Here is a 20,830-nt window from a genome sequence, read left to right as displayed (position 1 = left end):
TTTTTTCCCTTAGTAAGACCAATAGACTGAAATTAGCTTGCAGCAGGTGTGGAGCATTGTTTTTCTTGTTAAAAATGAGAAATTCACGACATAAACGGACTTTTATTAAGGTTAACGTTATATAAATTTGTAGTCCAATATTATCAAGAAGTTATAAATTCCGCTTAAAGATAGTTGTCTTCGACAAATTTCTGCAATCGACTTATCGCCGTTAAGTAAACGATCACACTACAATCGACTGCTATTTCTGGCTGGTTGAGTTCACTTTCTCAAGTTGATCATGCCGATCATAGGTTCTATTTCGTTTCAAATTCATTACAATACTGTACTGCCATTCAACTGCCGATGCATCCCTGACACCTTTTCGATTGATCTTGTTTTACTTTGCGGGAGTTCTTCAATGTTTTTCTTTCTTTTGAGTCGACAGTACCCGGCTTTAATCCGCAGAAAGACAAGCGGCAGAATATTAGTATTCAAATATCTTATTCGTGCCTTAAAAATTCATTCCAAACACTTTTTATATTTGTAGTTCAATGTTTTTCCTACCCGACGGTGTTGGGAAAAAATCAGCACACCCAGAAACAGGATCCTAAGTTGATATTTAATTTTTTAATACACTATCCACGTGAAAGGCTGCACGAGACTTTAAAGAACTTACTTGATTTCTCTAATTAGATTACAGTTAATACGAATAGAAGAAAAATTATAGGTTTTATAAATCAAGAAGAAATTTTTTACCTCTTTTTGTTTTTCGAATTCTTCTTCAAAAAATGGCATGTGGCCGTTGTAAAGGTTTCTTACTTTTGTTAGAAAGCGAATAAAAGATCTAGATTGATTCATTGACCTTTATTAATGTTTTGGCAACGTATCATTATAGGAAAGAGAAGAGTTTCTGTCTGTTGAACGTTTCTTGTCTTGATCACGTAGGCTACCAGGAAAACCTAAACTCAAATAACAATTTGCAACTAACATTAATTCGTTCCATTAACCTACTTTGGCATTCAAGAAACGATAAACTCTATAGCGAGGTTGGTAATATATAGATTTAGCCAAACCTAAGAGCGGAGCTCGCATTTTTTTTACTACACGTCTCAAGGGCACAACGCCTTGCCCCGGTCAGGACTAGAACGCGGGTCGTCCGACTCGGAGCCCAGTGCACTGACCACTCAACCCTCCGATCTCAACCCTCTCAACCCAAATAATAACTCTTGCATGCTAAGCATGCCTATGTTATCTTCTTGGTAAGCAGAATATCAATTAATTCCAAGTCATTATTGTCTATTTTTCAAACTAGAAAAAGTATCTACGACCCCTAGTGACATATGAGAACTGAGGTAACCCTTACTAACCTCGTTACAAAGTAATGGTTGCTAGGTCCATCGAAATGCCCGCCATATCCGAATTAGACACAGCATGGTCAGTTTATTATGTTCACTAAACATTTTACATTGCATTGAAACAAGCCTCCACAACTTTACAGTTCAAACGATTGGACATTAAAATAGAATACAATAAACATAAAATTGATTCCCCAATGCAAAAAACAAATAAGTCTGCAAGTCTTTTATATTTGTTTTAGAATCTAAGAAAATTAATTACCCTGGTTTGCTTTCCTTGTCAATTAGTTTTCATCAATCACTTTGCATGATAGAGTACTTTTACTGTAGTACAACAACTTAACCCTTTAACTCCTAAGATCTCATTAGTAATTCTTCTTACTGTCTACCATACAGTTCTTATAATGTTAGTTTGGAGAATTTGGTATTGGATCAACTTATAATCCTCTAATTGATATTATTCTTTTTTCTCATCACTTGTCTGCTTGATATTATATTGATATTGTAAGGAGAAATTCTGTCTTGGTCACTCATGGTTAACATCAATATCCATATTCTCTAGACTCTTCACTATAAATTTCCATTGGTACTGATGAGGAGAATTCATGTTGTAATCAGAGCGTCTTGAGTTAGGAATCTTTTTGATATTCTCATGTTCTCAATGAATGATTCAGCAATATTACTGGAGGGAGAACTTACATGCTGACTACCTTTGGGGCTGATAGGGTTAATTAAGCCAAGAGAACTAAATAAGTTTATTAATTCACATGTAAGCCATGCTGTGTTCCCTATTTACCAGGACATGTGTACAAAACATGGTCCAAAATTAACACAAACATCACTTATTTCAAAGCCAAGAGTAGGATTCCACATTAGAGTAATATTTGAATTAAGTATTGGCAATTGTAAAGTTCTGAGAACTGTATTTACTAATTAAAAAACAAACTCACAGTCTGATTAAATTGGTATTCATAAACAAAGTAATAGCTAGCTCACCTGATTGTAACAAAAAGAAAACCCAGCAAAGACCCAACCAGTCTGTTGTCAGTTGTCAGACAGGCCAAAAATGGGTAGAACAGCATCCCGTATACAAGAACAGTGACAATATTCTGAAAAACTAATTAAAACAGAGTAATTAATTTTTTGTTCTGCTAGCTCATGTTGTGTGCTGGACTGCTGTGCAGGTAAAGGGGGTAAGTTTCTAAAGAAACAGTGGTGCTGCAGCAGTGGGAGAGTATAACAGGGTAATTTAGTATTATCGACTGAGTTGATAATGTAAATGGAATATGGTGATGATAAAACAGGAATAAATTAGTTAAATGAAAAGCATTTGTTGATACCATGGGGCTTAAGAGGGCCTATTTGCAAGATAACTTTTGTTCTGGAGTTTTGCAGCCCTCTGAACAGCCTAGAAGTAGAGAAAGGCAACAAAGTACCATATGCTGCCCAAAATGATCAGGAAGATTAAAGTATCTAGCGACTGGTTTGGTTGTGTCCTTGCCATTTCTTTTTACATCATGAAGGTGTTATGGCTCTGTTGGTAGTTGAGGGTTCAAGCCCCAGACCACAACAACACTCAGGGTCTTAAAATAACTGAGGAGGATGTGCTGCCTTTGATACAACATCTGAAAATGGTTAGACGTTCTATTCTAATCTTGGCCAAAGATGATAAACCATAGGCCCCATATTCTCCTACATCTTCTCTGTACTGGTTATAAGCAGGGGACATTAACCCTTTAACTCCCAGAAATGATTAACAGGTAACTTCTCCCCATAATATCCTTACATTATCCAACAAACAGGTGATGAGAATACCCAGACTTCTCAGGTAGAAGACGTTTTCTTGATCTAACAGAAAAGTTCTCATAACTGATGAATATGCAATTGTGCAGCAGCTAGAGGGGAGAATTAATTAATATTCGGATCTTGAGAGTTAAAGAGTAAATCATTTACACCTGCTTTTAAAAGCCAAACTGAGCCAGCCTGTCTAAATATTCCAAATAAATAACTTAATATCAAGTTCACACCCTCATCACAAATGGAGGCTAGGTGCCCAAGGGGCCCAGGAGCTGCAACTACAGTCACACCCCAAGGTGCTAGAACACCAACTGGCCTATCCGACGCTAAACTGGCAGCTTGCTGAAATAGACCCCACAAAAGAAACCCTGCAATTAGGGTTGAGGGGGGGGGGGGGGAAAACACCAAGAACTGCTATCCTCAAGGACAAGAATCCCACACTATAGAACAGCAAACACAACACAGGCACATGGTGGAACAACACATGCACTGATAAGGTATACCGCTGGATGAGGATGGCCCCAGGGCCTTAACATCCAGAGGAGTACTGCTACAAACTCTGGAGAATGCAATAAATACTGCAAGGATGCTAACAGCTGGCTAAGACACAAACCAAATGCCTGAAAACCCTGACAATGCATGTATTTCCTCTTAGTCATTTAAACTGTATGTTAAATTCTATATAACTATATTAAAATTTGTTCATAAACTAATACTGGCCCACAGCACCTGAGTTAACCTAGAGCTACTATAGTCTTTAAAATGATTTTAACAGTGAAAGAAAAAAAACAAAGCAAAGCCAAAAAACACTCAATTTGTTCAAAATCAGGTTGCCATGGTATGACCACTTACCCTGCACCCATCCAGCTGGGTCAGGCATCTGAAAAATTCCATTTTTTGGTTGTAAAAACACATTTAAGCATGTGCTAGAAGTGGCACCAAACATAACAGCAAAAGTGAATCTGTTGCCAAAATCACTTAAAAAATCAAATGGTCTGAAAGGAAACCACACAAACATTGGTAAAACAGTGGCACCCAAATAGCTCACTTAAAAATACACTCCCATTAAACCCATTCAATAAGGGAATGCCTCATATTATTGCACTGTGTTTATATTCTAACTGAAATGACACAATTTCCTGATAGATCAGGGGTGGGGGAGTTTTTGGGTCAATTTTTGCTGCGTATGTACTGCTGGCCTCTCAGAAAACCTGCCCCATTATATTCTACCCTGTGGCCAATTATAAACCTCATCTGCTAAGTGAGTCACTTTACGGGAAGTGTTATTTTTGCGATCCCTGATCTACCCATTTGCTGCTGGCCTCTTGGAATACCTGCCCCATCAAGTCTATTCTGTGGCCAACTATACAGCCCATCTGCTAAGTTAGTCACTTTACCAGAAATGTAATTTTTGCAATCCCAACTTAGTCAATTTCTGTTTATAGATGCATCTATCTAGCTAAAATCAAGTTTTTTTAAGTAGGTCATGATCCTAAAATGAAGCAACACATTTGTTTACCTGAAATTAGAACACTTTATTTTTCATCTTTAGTGCATTAACATTCTGGTACATTTCAATCTAATTTGAACCTTTCTGTTTGTAAATCCTTACTTTGATGTAGGAAAATTTTCCAAATCATGAAAATGTGTTAGTCTCCACTCTTGTAACTCTACTGAAAATGTAACCCCATTATAGCTAAGTGAGTCATGAAAATGCCACCCAAACCAGCAGCACATCCCCTTGCCTTGTATTACAAGTAGCAACTTTTTTGAAAAAAATACATGTAGCTGGGTGTCACTTAGATTTAGGCACAATTACTTAAAAGTACACAATGATCAGACTTTATGTTGCTGACCTTCAATGTAAGCCTTGACCTTTTTGCTTGATTAATCAATTCTGTACTCACATCAGCAAACCAGGAAATCCATTGCAGTTTTGAAGTCCAGATTTGACTCTTTGCTTGACAAAGGCCAGTATAAAAATAATGATGAGCTAAAAAATAATAATACATGTAATAATTATTATCAATCATGCAAGCATGAAATTACAGATGAAGTTTTAACAAAACAGTAACACCTTTCAAACTTTCTGACTTAAAACAAGGGGGAGAGGGGCACCTATTCCAGAGGGGGTGCTTATTGGAAGGAGGGCGCTAAACCAAATCATTGCTACATGTAAACAATTTTGTTGTCATTATTTGATGAAAGTTACTTCAGTATTTCACTTACAGCTGGAGGAAGACAGCCAAGATCAAACAGACTCTCCTTGATAACTATGGGGCACCTAAATCGATAATTTTTGAGATTGAAAATCCATCAGCATGTCTCAAAAAACAAAATTACAAAGACATCTTTGGATTAAAATAAATTTGTCATATTATTAGTATTCAAGAAGAAAAAAAGGTGTTACAGAACATTAAAAATTCATGCTGGAATGGAAAATTAAAAAGTTAATACATGATAATGCAGACAAAGGCAGGATCAAGCTGTCTAACATGGACACCTCAGCCTTCAGCCCACATTCCCCTCACTTTCAGTCCCATATTCAAGTTTGAAGTGAGAAAGACAACAGCATTTATTTCCAGAAAAATAAAAAAGAAAATTTAAAATATAAACTTAAAAGAATTCCTCATACAATTTCAGAGGAAATAACTAAATAAGGCCTACTGTAATTTAAGACACGGAACATAACAAAAGGAAAGATCTGTAAATTTAGAAAGAAAGATTTTCAATTTGCAAAGCAAAAATCCGTGTAGAACTCCACTGTACGGAAGTATGAGAGGGTCTATTAGGAAAAGCCGTCGAAAAAAATAATCCACAACCGCAAAACCGCAAAAAAAAATTCCACCAGAACCGGAAACCGCATGCAAAACAGTCAAAACCGATAAATGTTCACATCCCAGTTCTCAAAACTCTAATCGATCCGCTACGGTGTTGACAAGTGGAGCATACAGAGGTTTCGCGGCTATTCGAGATCAGTGGAGCCGCAGAGGCGCATAATGGCCGCTTGGATCGAAGAGAAAACGGAATCCAAATAGGACAATCCAAAAACTTCATCGGAAACCAAATCCGTAACCCATTAGACAGGTATTTTTGACGAAAACCGAAAACCAAATGCTAAAGAACGGAAAATTTTGCAAACCGCAATGAATACCTAATCCGAAAAACCGAAATTCTTTTATTTTAGCACAAAACCCGATCTCAAAAAAAATATAGAAAATCCCAATGCCCCCCTTAAGGATGAATCGGTCAGTTCAGTCTACAGATCATTCAAATGATAACAGAACGACCATTACTGTTACTGAAACCTCAACGAAAACTTTTTTAATTATTATTTTTCGATTAGAAACATGCTGCAAACCAACTTTAGTCACGCGATATTTTTCAGGGAAGGTGTCATGTCACGCAATCGAATTATTTATCGACTACGAACATCGATACTTGACAACTTGTAAATTGGACAGCTGCAGCCTCACGGAATTTTAACGTGAATTATACATTTGCATTTTATGGCTGAATGGTACAGTCACTTGATAAGCAGGGATTTGCTAAAGCAAAGGCATAGAAAAAACCAGGAAAGATTTATTACTCGACGTTTCGGGGTCATCGTGACTCCATTATCAAGAGACTAGTTTAAAAACATGCAAATAAGGAAAGGTACAAGAATAGCATAAATTAGAATGAACGGCTTAAACAAACACCTTGGCGCGGATGGAATCCGTTTGCACGTTCAGTGTTGGCTTACGCATGCGAATATACAACATTTCATTAACAAGGCAATCAAATTTGCCGTTACATTTCGCGATGACGTTGAATTGCTCGATCAAGCGTTCAGGCATTTCACTATTGTGCTGGAGGTGGTTGTGTTTGTAGATAGAAGATGATTTCCTTGTGTGCCCTTCTACGCGATCGTGTAAGTGACCACGAGTATAGCCCACATACCCTGCATCACACAGGTTACATTTAAATTCATAAACGATACATTGTTGGTTAACAATAGGGGGCTTAATTTCGTGTTGCTTAAGCTGTTGATCGAGCTTAGGGCTAACGAACACTGGTTGGACAGTCACGCTTAACTTCGAGCTTAGACTGTTCAGTTGTTGTTTAACATGATTAGCTGACAATTGGTCCTTGAAGGGTAACACTAATCTCACAATCTCCGATGGTACGTCTGGTGATGGACAGGGCTCTGCAGATGAAATCCTTCTCTCAACGAACCGCTTGATTGTAGTTTCAACCAGTGGCTTTGGGTATTTCAAGTTATGAAAAACCCTTCTAAGGCGGTCGCATTCCTCGGAGAAGAAAGACCAGTTAGAAGATAATCGATAAGCGCGATCCACCATGGTGTTAACTAGGCTGCGCTTGTACTTAATGTCAACATGACTCTGGAAATGCAGAAGGAGACCCGTGTTGGTTCTTTTGATGTAGACCTTGCTCTCAATCTTTGGTGCACGGTTAAGCAGTTCAGTTCCTAGAAAGGGAAGGGATCCTTCCCGTTCGACTTCCATGGTAAACCGGAGGGAGGGATGGGTAGAGTTAAGGGTGTCTAGAAACTGGCCAGCGGTCACCCTATCAGGCATTATGGTCAGGGTGTCATCGACGTACCTCCGGTAATAGCGCGGAAGTTGACCGTGTTGTTCGAGGTTTTCCTCAATCGAGCACATGAAGACGTTAGCCAGCAACGGTCCAAGGGGAGAACCCATAGCGACTCCATCTGTCTGCTCATATAAAGCACCGTCAAACTGGAAAAGCTGGTTTTTCGTAGCTGCTCGGAGGAGGTCGATTAGGTCCGCTTGATCGAGCAATTCAATGTCATGGCGAAATGTAACGGCAAATTTGATTGCCTTGTTAATGAAATGTTGTATATTCGCATGCGTAAGCCAACACTGAACGTGCAAACGGATTCCATCCGCGCCAAGGTGTTTGTTTAAGCCGTTCATTCTAATTTATGCTATTCTTGTACCTTTCCTTATTTGCATGTTTTTAAACTAGTCTCTTGATAATGGAGTCACGATGACCCCGAAACGTCGAGTAATAAATCTTTCCTGGTTTTTTCAATGGTACAGTCCTTCTTTTAAATACAGAAGAGGATTTATATATTCGCGAACGTAGTGAAGATTCAGCCAAGAACACCACGGAGATTTTCATATTTTCAGTTCGTTTGGTTTGGTTTGGCAATTTACACTGAGCCCTAAAAAATTCCGGAGATATGGTCGATTCCAGTTTTACAATAGAGACCAAATGCATTGTATGGCATCAGACCTTTGAAAGACAGGCGCAAAGAACAGTGTTACAAGCGTTAATTCTTTGACTTAGTTGTATTCAATTCTGCGCATAAACTCCATCATCTGCTACTACTTAAGCAGATACAATTTAGAAACGAGTGTAATTTCAAGTTTGGGAAAATACGCACTAATCGTAACACGACCACATTTAATCCATTCAAGTCCAATCGGTAAAACCTTTATACGTAGTTTTTTTTCTCTATAGAGTCATTTTATATTAAATGAAATTGTTTTTGAATGACAGCGTATAAAACTTCAGATAATTTTTCGCAAATTTCTGTGAATTTTGAGTATTTTTCAATAAACAAACAATACACCTCGAGGAGACAAGAGCGAAACGAAATAACCAAATCACTAAACGAGCGTGCGCGAATCTAGGGCGCATTCATTAATGGAAATATCGACATCCACAACAGAGTACGTACCCTTGAGAAGTGTTCTCCGCGGATCTATTTGCCATTTTCAAAGCAATCTATTGGGGTAACTGCACGTGGTTCAACCTCCCTCGTCTGACAGTTCCTTCCATTTGGTTCCGCGAATTCGAATTAGATAATGGTTATCTTATGACCTATTGTTTTTCTAGGAAAATTAGCGGAAGAGAAATAGCAGGAGTCTGGAAGCTAGCTAGGTTGGTGACCGCTGACTGAAGTACAGGACATTATCAAAGATAGCGCGAAATGTCGTAGTGTAATGTGAACACATCACTAGACTAAAATTGTTTGTTAGTCGTTTTGGTTCTCAGCGGCAGTCTTTTAACCAGTGTTTTAATTATAATTACATATATTTCTACAGGATATTCGATCGTTCTTCAGCCCTGCTTGGAAAGACAGCGAAGTAAGGCGTTTCGAAAGTAGAAAATAAGCGCGGCAAAGATTCTACTGCAAAGTCATTATCGAAGCAAGATGTAGGAAAGAGCCGAACGAAAAGCAAGGTAAGTAATGGATAATGTAGCATTTGAGAGAGAAAGATATTTATGTTATCAGGGAATTCGACTTCAGAGATGACGGAGAAAAGATCTGCTATATCACAGCCCCTGTCTGACTGAATCGGTCATCATGCACTCAGGAGAGGGGTTTGCGTGCAGTCTTCAGAGATAGTAAATCTACATATGAGCTATTACTTAAGAAGGCTAATTTAAAATCTTTTCATGAAAGAAGGCTACAGGACATAGCTTGTTTAATGTTTAAAGTGAGGCATAATCTGTGCCCACCGACTGTCAAAAATTGTTTTCATTGAAAAGTTCCACTTACAACCTCAGAGGCGCAGATTTCCACATTCCTAGATTTAATACTGTTACCTATGGAAAACATTCCCTAAGATATATTGGCCCTTTGCTGTGCAAAACGACTTTCAACTAACATAAAAACCTCACCTTCTCTACAATCTTTTAAAAAACAGATCTGTTTAACTAACCTTTCGTCTAAATTATAATACGATTGTGAGAACTGTGTTCTATGTAGCACATGAACAATTATCTGGCTCAGGAACGCTCTATGTGTTTATTTGATTTAATAATGAGTATCAAATAAGGTAGTTTTAAACTTTTAGTTCTTAATGTTAATGACGTATTTAAATTTTATCTATTGTAAAAAGTTAAATTAGTTGAATTTTAAAATACTGTATTGAGTTTAGGTGTCCCCTATTAGTAGAGGGTTTCTTACCCTCGGCTAGATCGATTTGACACATGAATAAAGTTTTTCATTCATTCATTCATGTGTATCTATGTACTCTGCAATTCACATTCCCATCTATCTTCTCGGGGAGGAGGGCGGGGGAACACCTTATTTTGCCAAAGTTGGTACTTGTTGTCATACATGGTAAAATTTCCTTTGTCTTGAATCTTTTATTTAGCACATGGTAGATAATTTTACAACATGTTTTAACCAAGAGTTTCATTCATCTACATATATCTAACCCAAGGTATCTTTCTGGATTGGAATGTGAGAAATGGTGTGGTACTGTGTGTTAATTAACTTTGTTAGTATAATTTTCAATAGCCTGTCAGAGTATGTCAGGGTACCTGAGTGAGGCTGATAAGTTACAGTGTTTTGCCTTTTTTCATTTTTATCCTAAACAGGATTGTAAAATGAGGCTATTTTGTATTCATCCTTTAACTCCTAAGATCTGTTTGCTAATTCTCTCCTCTTGTTGCTACACATTCCCATGTACATTTGTGAGCCTGAAAGGCAGAACAGACTCTGACGGAAAACTGTTTGAACAGCGAAAACACACGGATGACAAACAGTTAGCAAACGGTCCTTAAGCATTTTGCCTAACTATTTGAATGGGTGAATAAATTATTTGAATGGTTTGGTCAGCCATTTGAACAGATGAGCAAAACAGATAATGTTGAACAGACTGGCAGGCTATTTGAACGGATGAAAATATTATTAATTTGTACGACTGGTTGTGCGATTGGTTCACTAATCATACTGATGAATAAATTGCTTAAATGGTTTGTGTAGCCATTCAAACGGATGAGTAAAACAGATAATGTCGAATGGACTGGCAAGCCATTCGAACAGATGAAAATGTTATTAATCTGTATGATTGGTTGTGCGATTGGTTTACCAATTTAGTCACAGAGATGTGGATTGTAACGTTTCGACCGCTATACTGAATATCTGTAGAGAAATGATGAGTTCAATTTTCTCCTTTCGAATGGATGAACAGAACAGACATCAAACTGTTTGAATGGATGCCGCAGTTCTCCGAATGGACACTTCTAGTTGTCGAACGGATGCTAAAACCATTTGAATGGATGCCAAAACCATTCAAAGGGATGCTGCAGTTCTCCGAACGCACACTTCTAGTTGGCGAACAGATGCAAAAACCGTTTGAACAGATGTCGACACCATTCGAACGGATGTCACAATACTTTGAACGGATGTTAATGTATTTTGAACTTGTATGCAAACTGTTCAACAGTTTGTTGAACAGTTTGAACAGATTTTTTTAGGTGTTTGAATGGATGATGAACAAGTAACGAATGGTTTACCTGTTCAAACTGATAAACATTAGTGTCTGTTTTGCCTTTCACAGTCACATTTGTTATAGGAATTTGTTGTTAGATCAAGATAACAACTTTTTCATTACTCTTTTGTTGGAAATTGTATGGATATTCTAGGGAGAAGTTACATGTTAATTACGTCTGAGAGTTTGAAGATTAAACAGTGTGTTGTGATACACTGCCACCTAAATTTCACTTAAGTTTGAAATATCTTGGACATTAACATTCCCTACAAATTTGTTCAAACTGCAGCTTACTAACTCTGCAGAGCAGTTGCAGTATGCAATACTAATGCCTATTTCATGATTTGTGACCCTCCATGGGAAAACGGACACTAACGCTTTTCCGTTAAACGGTCTAGAAAAACGGTTTTAAACGGATACTAAACGGCTAGTTCAAGCGTTTAAACGGTTTCCATAACCGCTTAAACGGATGGTAAAAAATGTAAACGGTTGACCAAAGTCCAAAAACGGATAGCTTAGGCCCTCAAACGGTTGACCAAAAATAAAAACGGATAGCACGAAACGTTAAACGGTTTACCAAAGTCCAAAAACGGATAGCTAACACTGTTAAACGGTTGACCAAAATTTAAAACGGTTGGCTCGAAACGTTAAACGGTTGACCAAAGTCCAAAAACGGATAGCGTAAACCGAGAAACGTACGGTTGACCAGAATCGACAATCGAAGAGCTAAAAATTTATGTAAACGGTTGTGGTTGAGCCGGTAAGATCTTCTGCGGAAAAACTTTCCGAGCGACAATGGATAATTATCTTGAAGCGAAAACATTGAGCAAAATAATTTGAAAAACTATAACTAGGATACACTAGCGCATTTTATTTCTGGGTAAACTATTACCGTTTTCGTGTGACATTAAAGAAATAAGCGCAATTTACTGAGAATAGCTTCGCTGTCAAGTACCCTAAACGGCTATTGCGAGAAACTCATAATCTCCTCCTTTGTTTATTCTTGTTATTATTGAAAATAAACTTCATGTGTTTCACGAAACAAGTCTGCAGACGCAATGCCGCGACCTTGTCTGAAGCCGAGACGCTTCAGGGTCAAATCACGCAATGTATAAGTTCTTTAGTAAATAAAAGGTCGAATCGGTGTCACGCACTAAGTGCGGCCGTTGAAATAATTGTCAGTAAAACCAGGAAAGATGAATAAAGATGATATAAACAGATAGAGAGTAGCCAATTTAGCCAAACCATGGCACGGGAACCAAGATAGGGTTATATCGATTTTACCAATCTGTAAACAAGATCTGAGGCGCACTGTTTACACAAGATCGATGGCAAGATCATGGTCAAGTGAATGGCTTCATTGGCTGTCGATGCTCTACGTTTGTACGAACGGATATTTTAACTTAACTCGTTGTCCAAGGATGCGACGATTACTCGCTTTCTATGATCACGAAAAAGATAAAGCCAAAATAAGGTACGGTCATTCTGCATTTCAAGAACCGGCGGGTATCGAGCGAACGTAAGATTGATACTTCGAACAACCCGTAACAGAATGATAAACAAACAGTTGAAAGTTTTCCTGGAACGTTAAACGGAAACAATTTGTTTACAACGGATTAAGAAACCGTTTAAACGTTTTTGTTACAGCGTCAAACGGATGCAAATTTTTTTAAACGGATGCAATTTTTTTTCAACGGATGAGCAAACCGCTTTAACGTTTTACCAAAAGCGTTAACCGGATGCAAATTTTTTTCAACGGATAAGCAAACCGCTTAAACGTTTTAGCTAAAGCGTTAAACGGATGCAAATTTTTTTCAACGGATGAGCAAACCATTTAAACGCTTTCATGAACCGTTTAAAAGGATTTAAACGGATAGTAAACGGATTGTTATTCTTGCTTCAGTCCAGTCAAACCTAAAGAGAAAAAAGCAACTTCTGTATTTGATTTCTTTGGTTCTACTTCAGTTGAAAGGGAATCCAGGAAAACATTTGCCAAAAGAGAAAACAGGTGAATAACTTACTATTCTTGTTTTGCCCACAATTTTTTTTTTACAGAAAAAAATCAGGCATCCTGAGTATTTTTGACAGTACTTCATGCATCATGCATTGAACAGGGAAAACTTTAAACCTCACCATACCTTACCTTTCTGTAAAATTCATGCATCATGTGTTAATTTTTGGGCTTAATCAAGCATAACTTGTAGGTAGATGCTCTGCCAATCTGTTATAGTTGTGTCAGGATGAACTACAGTGAACACATACCATGTCACAAAATTAATGGGTTGTGACCAATTGAGGAATAGTTTTGGCAAAAACGACACTATGGACCCCCTTAAAAGGATAAGTCCTTTGGCGTCTAAGATATTTAATAACACAGCCACATGTACCTGATGAGTTTTAGTATTCTCATTACCTATTGGCTGGATAATGTATGGGTATTCTTGGGAGAAGTTACATGTTAATTTCTTCTGGTAGTTAAATTATTATTATCTCTCAAAGCTCTTTATGGTTTGTTTTCCATCCTTTCAAATTTTAATGAGAGATGCAAGACAAAGGAAAATGAAGATTATTAGAATTAAGGCTCATTTGGAAAATCTGCAGATACAGTTTATTGAAAAAATGCTTTGATTAACCCTTTTACTTCTGAGATCTCAATAGTAATTCTCCTTACTGTCTGTCATACAATTCTTGTAATGTTAGTTTGGAGAATTTGGTCTTGGATCAACTAATAATCCCCTGCTTGATTATTTATTCTCATCACGTTTCTGCATGATATTGTATTGATATTGTAAGGAGAAGTTCTGTCTTGATCACTCATGGGAGTTAAAGGGTTAAACAAAAAAATGTATTTTATCCTTTTACTCTCAGTTGTTGTTCAAATGTTGGTTCAATGTCAGTATCTGAGAAACTGCCTACCTACCCCTCCCCTAAGCCAACATTAACCCTTACTTGCTATCAGTTGATGGTTTTTTGGGTTAGGGGAGGGGTAGGTGCACACATGCTTATATTGATCCCAAATGTTTATAGTGTAGCTACAGAGTTTTCTACTTTTTTGCCATTTGTAACTTTTCAGTTTGGACAGTGTTAAGAGGCCTTCAAAGGAAGAATTAATTATTTGTCTGCTCATCTTGAATCATGCATGCACATGGTAATTTATTTTTTAGGGAGCAAAAAACTGTTTGGATGGACTGACATTATTTTGTTATTACAGGAGTCTTGGAAAGTATTGAGAGAGATGAAGCTGCTGATTTGATAAAAAGATATGGTGGAAAAGTTACCCAATCAGTGAGCAAGAAAACAAGTTATTTCATGGGATGGGATCATGGAGAGAGTAAACTTTCTAAGGTACTGTACATTGTAATGCACAGCTCAAAACAGGAAAAAAATGAAAAAGCACTTGAACACCAACACATAAGTTGCACCTTTTTCCCTAAATTTTCATAACAAATCTGGGGTGTGGCTTACTGAGAAAATACTAGGGAAACTTGCCACAAATTTGCATAAATAAACACAATTCATTGATGATGACAATGAGATTTCATAGGAGCCATAGACTATAATATATTTTGTTCATCTTCATTTCCTTTCTTCCATCTATGGGTTTGTCCATTTTTCCATCCTGTCATTTGTCTAGCAGTCTGTCTGTCTGTCTGTCTAAAGGGGGTAAGTTTTTGAATAAACTGTGGTGCTGCATCATTGGGGAGATTAACAAGATAATGTGGTTTTATCAACTGTGTTGAGAATTTAGATTGGCCTTCGTAAATAGTTTCTAAAGCTAATGTTTCAAGCACTAGCCATCTGCTCTGACGAAGGGCTACAGCTTGCAATGTCAGCGTTAGAAACTCTTTTTGCTGGCAAATTTACAGTATCACTCAGTTTGTCTGTCTGTCTGTCTGTCTGTCTGTCTGCTCTGTGTGTGTACATTCATCCAATTACTGTCTTTCTATCTGTCACTCACTCTGCTCTTTCCCTCTGTCCATTCAAACACACCTCAGTTTTACCCTAAATTCCACCTTTGAGTTCATCTGTTGGTTCATGTATCTGTTCTTCCACCTGTAGACTTGTTTGTGTCACTTAAACTGAGTTACAAGACAGTATAGTTTTTGTTTAATCCTTTACACCCTAACATCAGTATGCATATTCTCCATACTGTTCTCTATGCATTTCCTAATGTGCTGGCAAGGAGAATTTGTTGAACAATCAAGAGGTTCTTCAGTTGATGATCATTTGCTGTATTCTCATGACCTTAATGTTTGATTCAGGGCTGATATTGAAAGGAGAAATTAGATGTTAGTCAGTCTCAGGGATTAAAGGGTTCATCTACATAGGATTTTGACAGTAAAGGTCATTTTGTTTTTGTGCAGGAGAACCAAGAGTGTTATGGGTAGACAAATATCGGCCTTTTGCAGTGAAGCAAATTATTGGTCAGCTGGGTGATAAGAGCAACATGAGAAAGCTGAAGAACTGGCTGAGAGACTGGGAAAAAAATAGAAAGACACCAGCTTTTAAAATGTGAGTACAAGTGTATTCGATTCTCATGATGCTTTTCCCTCACGAGTGATCTAAAAAAACTGACGACCGCGAAGCGGGAGTCCGATTTGTTAATCACGAGTTAATCTACTCTTAATCAAAACTATAACAAAATTCTCGAACGTGATTGGTTATCACCAGCCCGATTTGAGTACTAATGGGACAGTGTATGCGTCATGCTTGTAATTGGACAGTGTAATAGGACACTAAAGGGACAGTTAACACGTCATGCCAATGTAAGTGGTCATGAGCGCGCGCTCTTGTCTCGCATTTCGCCGAGTTAACTGCTGATATTTTTATTAAAACGTATAACCGATGTCTAGTTTCTTTCTCAAATTTTGAGAAAGCTCATAGCTCATAGCTCATAGCTTCTTTCTCATAGTTTTGATTAATTGGTAACAGGACTTCGTGTCGTCAAATTGTCTGTAATCATGCTGGGGATTAACAAATCGGACTCCCGCTTCGCGCTCGTCCAATTTTGTTAATCATTCGTATGATTATAGACCGAATTAGACTCCACTCGGTCGTATTAACTTTTATTAATCAGACAGAATTGGACTACACGAAGTCCTTTTACCAATTGTAAAACAACAATTAAATGAGAGACAACAGCGCGCGCACATGACGCGTTCTGTCCACTAACAAAGGCGTGACGTGTTAACTGTCCCTTTAACTGTCCTATTACACTGTCCAATTACAAACATGACACTTACACTGTCCTATTAGTGCTCAAATCGGGCTGGTGATAACCAATCACGTTCGAGAATTTTTTTATAGTTTAGATTAGGGTTGTAATCGGATATGTTAGAGGGGAACCTTGTCTAGAGGGGAGTAAGTAATTCTCCCAGTCACCTGATGCTACTGAAATTAACATAAGCGTAGGCAAGGTTAGACCTGTGGCTCTTGTGCTGACTTTACCTCTAACCCTTTATCTCACATGAGTGACCAAGACAGGATTTCTCACAATATCAATACAATATCAATCAGACAATTTGTGAGAATATTTGTTTTGGATATTTTTTCGATTGGGCAAACCAAAAAATTCACTACTATTTGTGTTCCAACAGACTGAAATTTCCCAATTTTCGAGAATTCCACGTTATTCATTCGAACAAAGAGAAAGGAGAGGAAGGACGTGCTCAAGCTCTGAGAGATCTCATGGCCACAAATTATCAGCCTGGAGATTCTTCAACACACAGCGTGCGTTTCTCTGAGTTGTGTTCCATTGAGCACAGTTTTCATAGTTATTAATGAACCATGCGTTTACTTCTGGGTTTGCCTCAGTGAAGTGTAAGAGAGAAATTGAAAAGTTCAAGAAGGTGATTTACTAGGCACCATTTGTACTCATTGGTGACGACGTCAACCTGGTTTTCAAGGATATTTAGAAGCTGAAGCAAATAAATATTCTGTATATACCTTCTATTCAATACAAAGTTACCTTAATTCATAATTATAGCTTATGTATGAGCACTGATACTTAAGTGTTATTTTCCTTTCAGTTGGGTTACGAATTTATCTTTTGCTCCGACAAATTGAGAGGCAGTACAATCAAGTGGACACGTTTACCATGATAACATTCTTTTTAGGAAACATGATAAAAAAAACAATCCTGTTGTGCAATGTATCGTTCCATGCGCCAGGAAATGTTTCATGGCAACTCACCTTCCTCCCTAAACTTAGATTCTTTTATTTTTCAGTTAAGGCAGTGAGCATTGGAATAACAAAGGGAAGAAAATTTCTGCATCAACCTACATAAACCATTTCTTGTCGTTTGAAGTAGTGAGCTCGCCTATGTCTTGTTCGCTTGATAATATTTGTCCATTTCTTTCAATAGGTTTATTGAATGAGAGATAAACTTCGATATTTTCTGACTCTGTAACTGCTAATATTGATCGTTGGTAGCCATTACTTAGGATGTCACGCGACGCATTTCTTTAGCACGTTATGTGACAGATAGGATGTTTTGTCACATCTTGTCGTTTGAAGAAGTGAGCGCACCAATGTCTCATTCACTCAGCCTTTTGCCATTTCCTCGGATAAAGTTATCAAATGAGATATAAACTTCGATATTTTCAGATTCTATAACTGCAGCTGTTCCTTAGGATGTCGCGCGACGCGCTTCTTTAGCATGTAAAGCGACATGAAATTTTGTCATATATCGTTGAAGAGGCAAGAAAAAAGAAATTACCTTTGGCTTTGGAAGATGGTGCTTTATTCTGTTTATAGAAAGCGTCCTCATCATGGGAGGTACCTTAGGTCGGTGTGGTTTCTCAAGTGTAGGAAATATTGATGAGTGTTGTCGCAGATCACTGGGCATTCCTGTTATGTTCAGTCTGTAAGCCCTGATATTTTGACTTCACCCCAGATTTAAGAAACTGCGTCGACGTAAATGTTTCAGCAGAACATGTCTACTGACGATAGCATATATTATAATCATTTTCAGAAAAGAGCCATGGGGGAGGTTCCGTTTATCCCCTTTGGGTTGGGAGTGTAAATGGGTACGTGGTTTCAAGGGTAGCACCACAAGACGGATTCTCTAGAATCTCAGAGATACGGTATCAGAAGGTTATGATAAGAATTTCCTTGAGAAATTGCTGGACTTAGGCTTCTTTCGTCTGCATAGATTTTCTCTTCGTGCTTCATATATAATTCTACTCCATCTACCCACCTTATGGCAGTTTTTTACTATATAACACACAGGTGAATAGAACTTTTCGCGTGGGTTGATTGGCTTATTCGGAATAAATAGTCGAACCTGTGTTTGGTGGTCGGTTGTCAAATTTCCCGAATTTCTTTCCGAGATCCCCGCGCGGATAACAACGAGCACCCAAAATTGTATGAAATCCGGTTTCGCCGGTAGTCCCACCAATCCAATATTCCACTTCCACCTCACTTTCCACTTCCGCTAATTTTTTTTCCGAGAAAGATCAGAGGTCTTCGCGATGTTGGAGCTCGCTAACTGTACCAAGCTGTCAGACAAGGGAGGCTAGAATTGAATCACACTCAGTTTTCTTTGATTGATTCGAAAATGGAAGATAGTTCAGCGAACAACACTTTGCAGGAGTAATTACAATGCTGTCGATATTTTAATGAAAGCGCTTCAGAGCAGCGTGTAAGCCCTCTCTGAGCTCTTCTCATCTGGTTAATTGCGGTTTGTCAACCCTTCGCGCAAAGTCTCTCTAAGTTGTAGCTTGCGAGACAAGAATCCATTTTCTTTTTTTGTTCCTGGAATTTTTTTTAGTCCATGTCTGAATCAAGACTTGTATCGAAATATGAATAATTCGCACGTGTGAAAGAAATTGTGCCGAAATTTGCCTTCGCCAAACAATTGTGTACTAAATGCTCGCAACTGACTGTTAACTACGTATTCTTTCTTGCCGCTGGTTCTTTGCTCCTCAGTTCTAAACTCACACCTCCCTTCCCAAATCTTTCCCCTTATCACGGAGCTCATTAATTCACAACATTTCTTTGACTCGTGCAACAAGGTTTTGCTTTTCTTATTGAATATTTTTGTAAAGATGCTCTGTAGTAACAGAGAATGATAATAATAATAATAATAATAATAATAATAATAATGATAATAATAAACCTCTGCTTAAAACATCTTGACAAACCGTAATATTTATTTATTATATTTCTCTTGTTTTTTCCTATATACCTGACTTAAACTGCTTGCTCTTTTTTGTACGTATAACTTTCCAGTACTTAATATATTATCTTAAAAAAAAAGAAATATGAAATACAAATGTACCAAAGAAAATAAAATAATATATAAAATCCATCATCGTTTTCAGAGAAATCTATTTACAAAAAAAATCACTGCTACCATTTGCCTCTCTATGTTAGCCAGATAACATAATTCCCTTTTCAGAAACCAGCATGAAAATCTACAATTTTTTTTGTTTTGTTTTAAATACTTTGTGTGCTTCTTCGCTTAACACTCTATCACAGTCTACGTGTTTAATAAAGCTTAGCACAGAATTTAGGGCAGTTTCCATTAGAGGAGTAATATTATGACTCAACAAAAATTAAAAACCAACTAAAAGAACAACGACACCCAGATACAGACTATATCATTCTGTGGTAATAAACGAGGGAGACCCCTACAATTTTTTTTAACTTTACCCCGAACTGTAGAAGATATCCGTAAAGAGCGAACAGTCTTCTTCCTTCTAGGCAAGTTTCAAAGTTTTACACTGGAACGTCAAAGTTGACGCTTCCAAGAATCACAACAGACGCCGTGAAATGGCGGCCTTGGCGGCGGTACTTGACAAGAGATGGGTTGCGTAGGAGAGTCACAGCTAGGAACCAGCGGTTGACAGCCTTTTGAGACATGTGCGGCTGAAGGGGATTCCTACTAATGCCTAAAAGATAAAGAGAGAGACACGGCAATATAAGCTGCGTTTGGTAGGTTTGATCGATATCTGGAAGGACTTTGTTTGTTTACCCTCTTTGGTCTTTTTGTGTCAGCCGTAACCATTCTCAAACACCACAGAATTCCATAATTATTTCACAACTCGATCGCTGCCTGTGTATAAAAGTAAATAGATTCATGAAGCTGCAGGAAAAGCTAATGCCCATGCTTATTGTATTATTCCGTCACAATCTGACGATTTTGAGTATAGCTCGCTTCGTCTAACTGCAGCTTTTTTATTGCAAACGTTTTGTTTTTGTCTAAGATGATTTTTTTATTTTTTATTTTTTTTTTGCACAATACATGAAAAATTAATGAAGAATTAACAATTGGAATTCTTCTCGTTTTTTCTTACAACATAAACTTTGCCCTCAGAATCGCATTACTTTACTAGATTAGTAATTGTTAACTTTCGGTGTCTTGATCATCCTTCTCCTTTCGAAGAAGCTACTTACTTAGCAATGGAACTGTACAATATCGGCTTTTACTACATG

General features: G+C 37.7%; 1 protein-coding gene and 2 long non-coding RNA genes across 5 annotated transcripts; 1 reads left to right on the top strand and 2 right to left on the bottom strand.

Annotated features, from left to right (window-relative positions):
- Positions 1-3,986: 3,986 nt before the first annotated feature.
- On the bottom strand, positions 3,987-8,983 carry LOC149051570 (uncharacterized). Its single transcript, XR_016180822.1, has 4 exons — positions 8,845-8,983; positions 5,364-5,418; positions 4,991-5,127; positions 3,987-4,129 (listed from the first exon to the last, which is right to left on the bottom strand). It is a non-coding gene; the product is annotated as an uncharacterized LOC149051570 (long non-coding RNA).
- LOC149051571 (uncharacterized) lies at positions 6,675-7,923 on the bottom strand. The gene has a single exon (XM_089184679.1). The coding sequence runs from the start codon at positions 7,835-7,837 to the stop codon at positions 6,824-6,826; it is 1,014 nt and encodes a 337-aa protein (XP_089040805.1). The 5' UTR covers positions 7,838-7,923; the 3' UTR covers positions 6,675-6,823.
- Positions 8,984-9,089: 106 nt separating the features above from the next.
- LOC149051569 (uncharacterized) lies at positions 9,090-17,527 on the top strand. Of its 3 annotated transcripts, none has more exons than XR_016180956.1 (4): positions 9,090-9,350; positions 14,604-14,737; positions 15,757-15,904; positions 16,990-17,526. It is a non-coding gene; the product is annotated as an uncharacterized LOC149051569 (long non-coding RNA). The 3 variants fall into 3 exon arrangements; XR_016180958.1 differs by lacking the exon at positions 9,090-9,350 and adding an exon at positions 12,576-12,866 and having other exon boundaries at positions 16,990-17,527; XR_016180959.1 differs by lacking the exon at positions 9,090-9,350 and adding an exon at positions 12,966-13,400 and having other exon boundaries at positions 16,990-17,527.
- The last annotated feature ends 3,303 nt before the right edge of the window (positions 17,528-20,830 follow it).

Source organism: Pocillopora damicornis, chromosome 1 (genome assembly GCF_964200805.1).
Source record: "Pocillopora damicornis chromosome 1, jaPocDami1.2, whole genome shotgun sequence".
Taxonomy (NCBI): Eukaryota; Metazoa; Cnidaria; class Anthozoa; order Scleractinia; family Pocilloporidae; genus Pocillopora; species Pocillopora damicornis.
The sequence above is the reverse complement of the archived record's forward strand: the minus strand, read 5'-3'. Positions and strand labels throughout refer to the sequence as shown.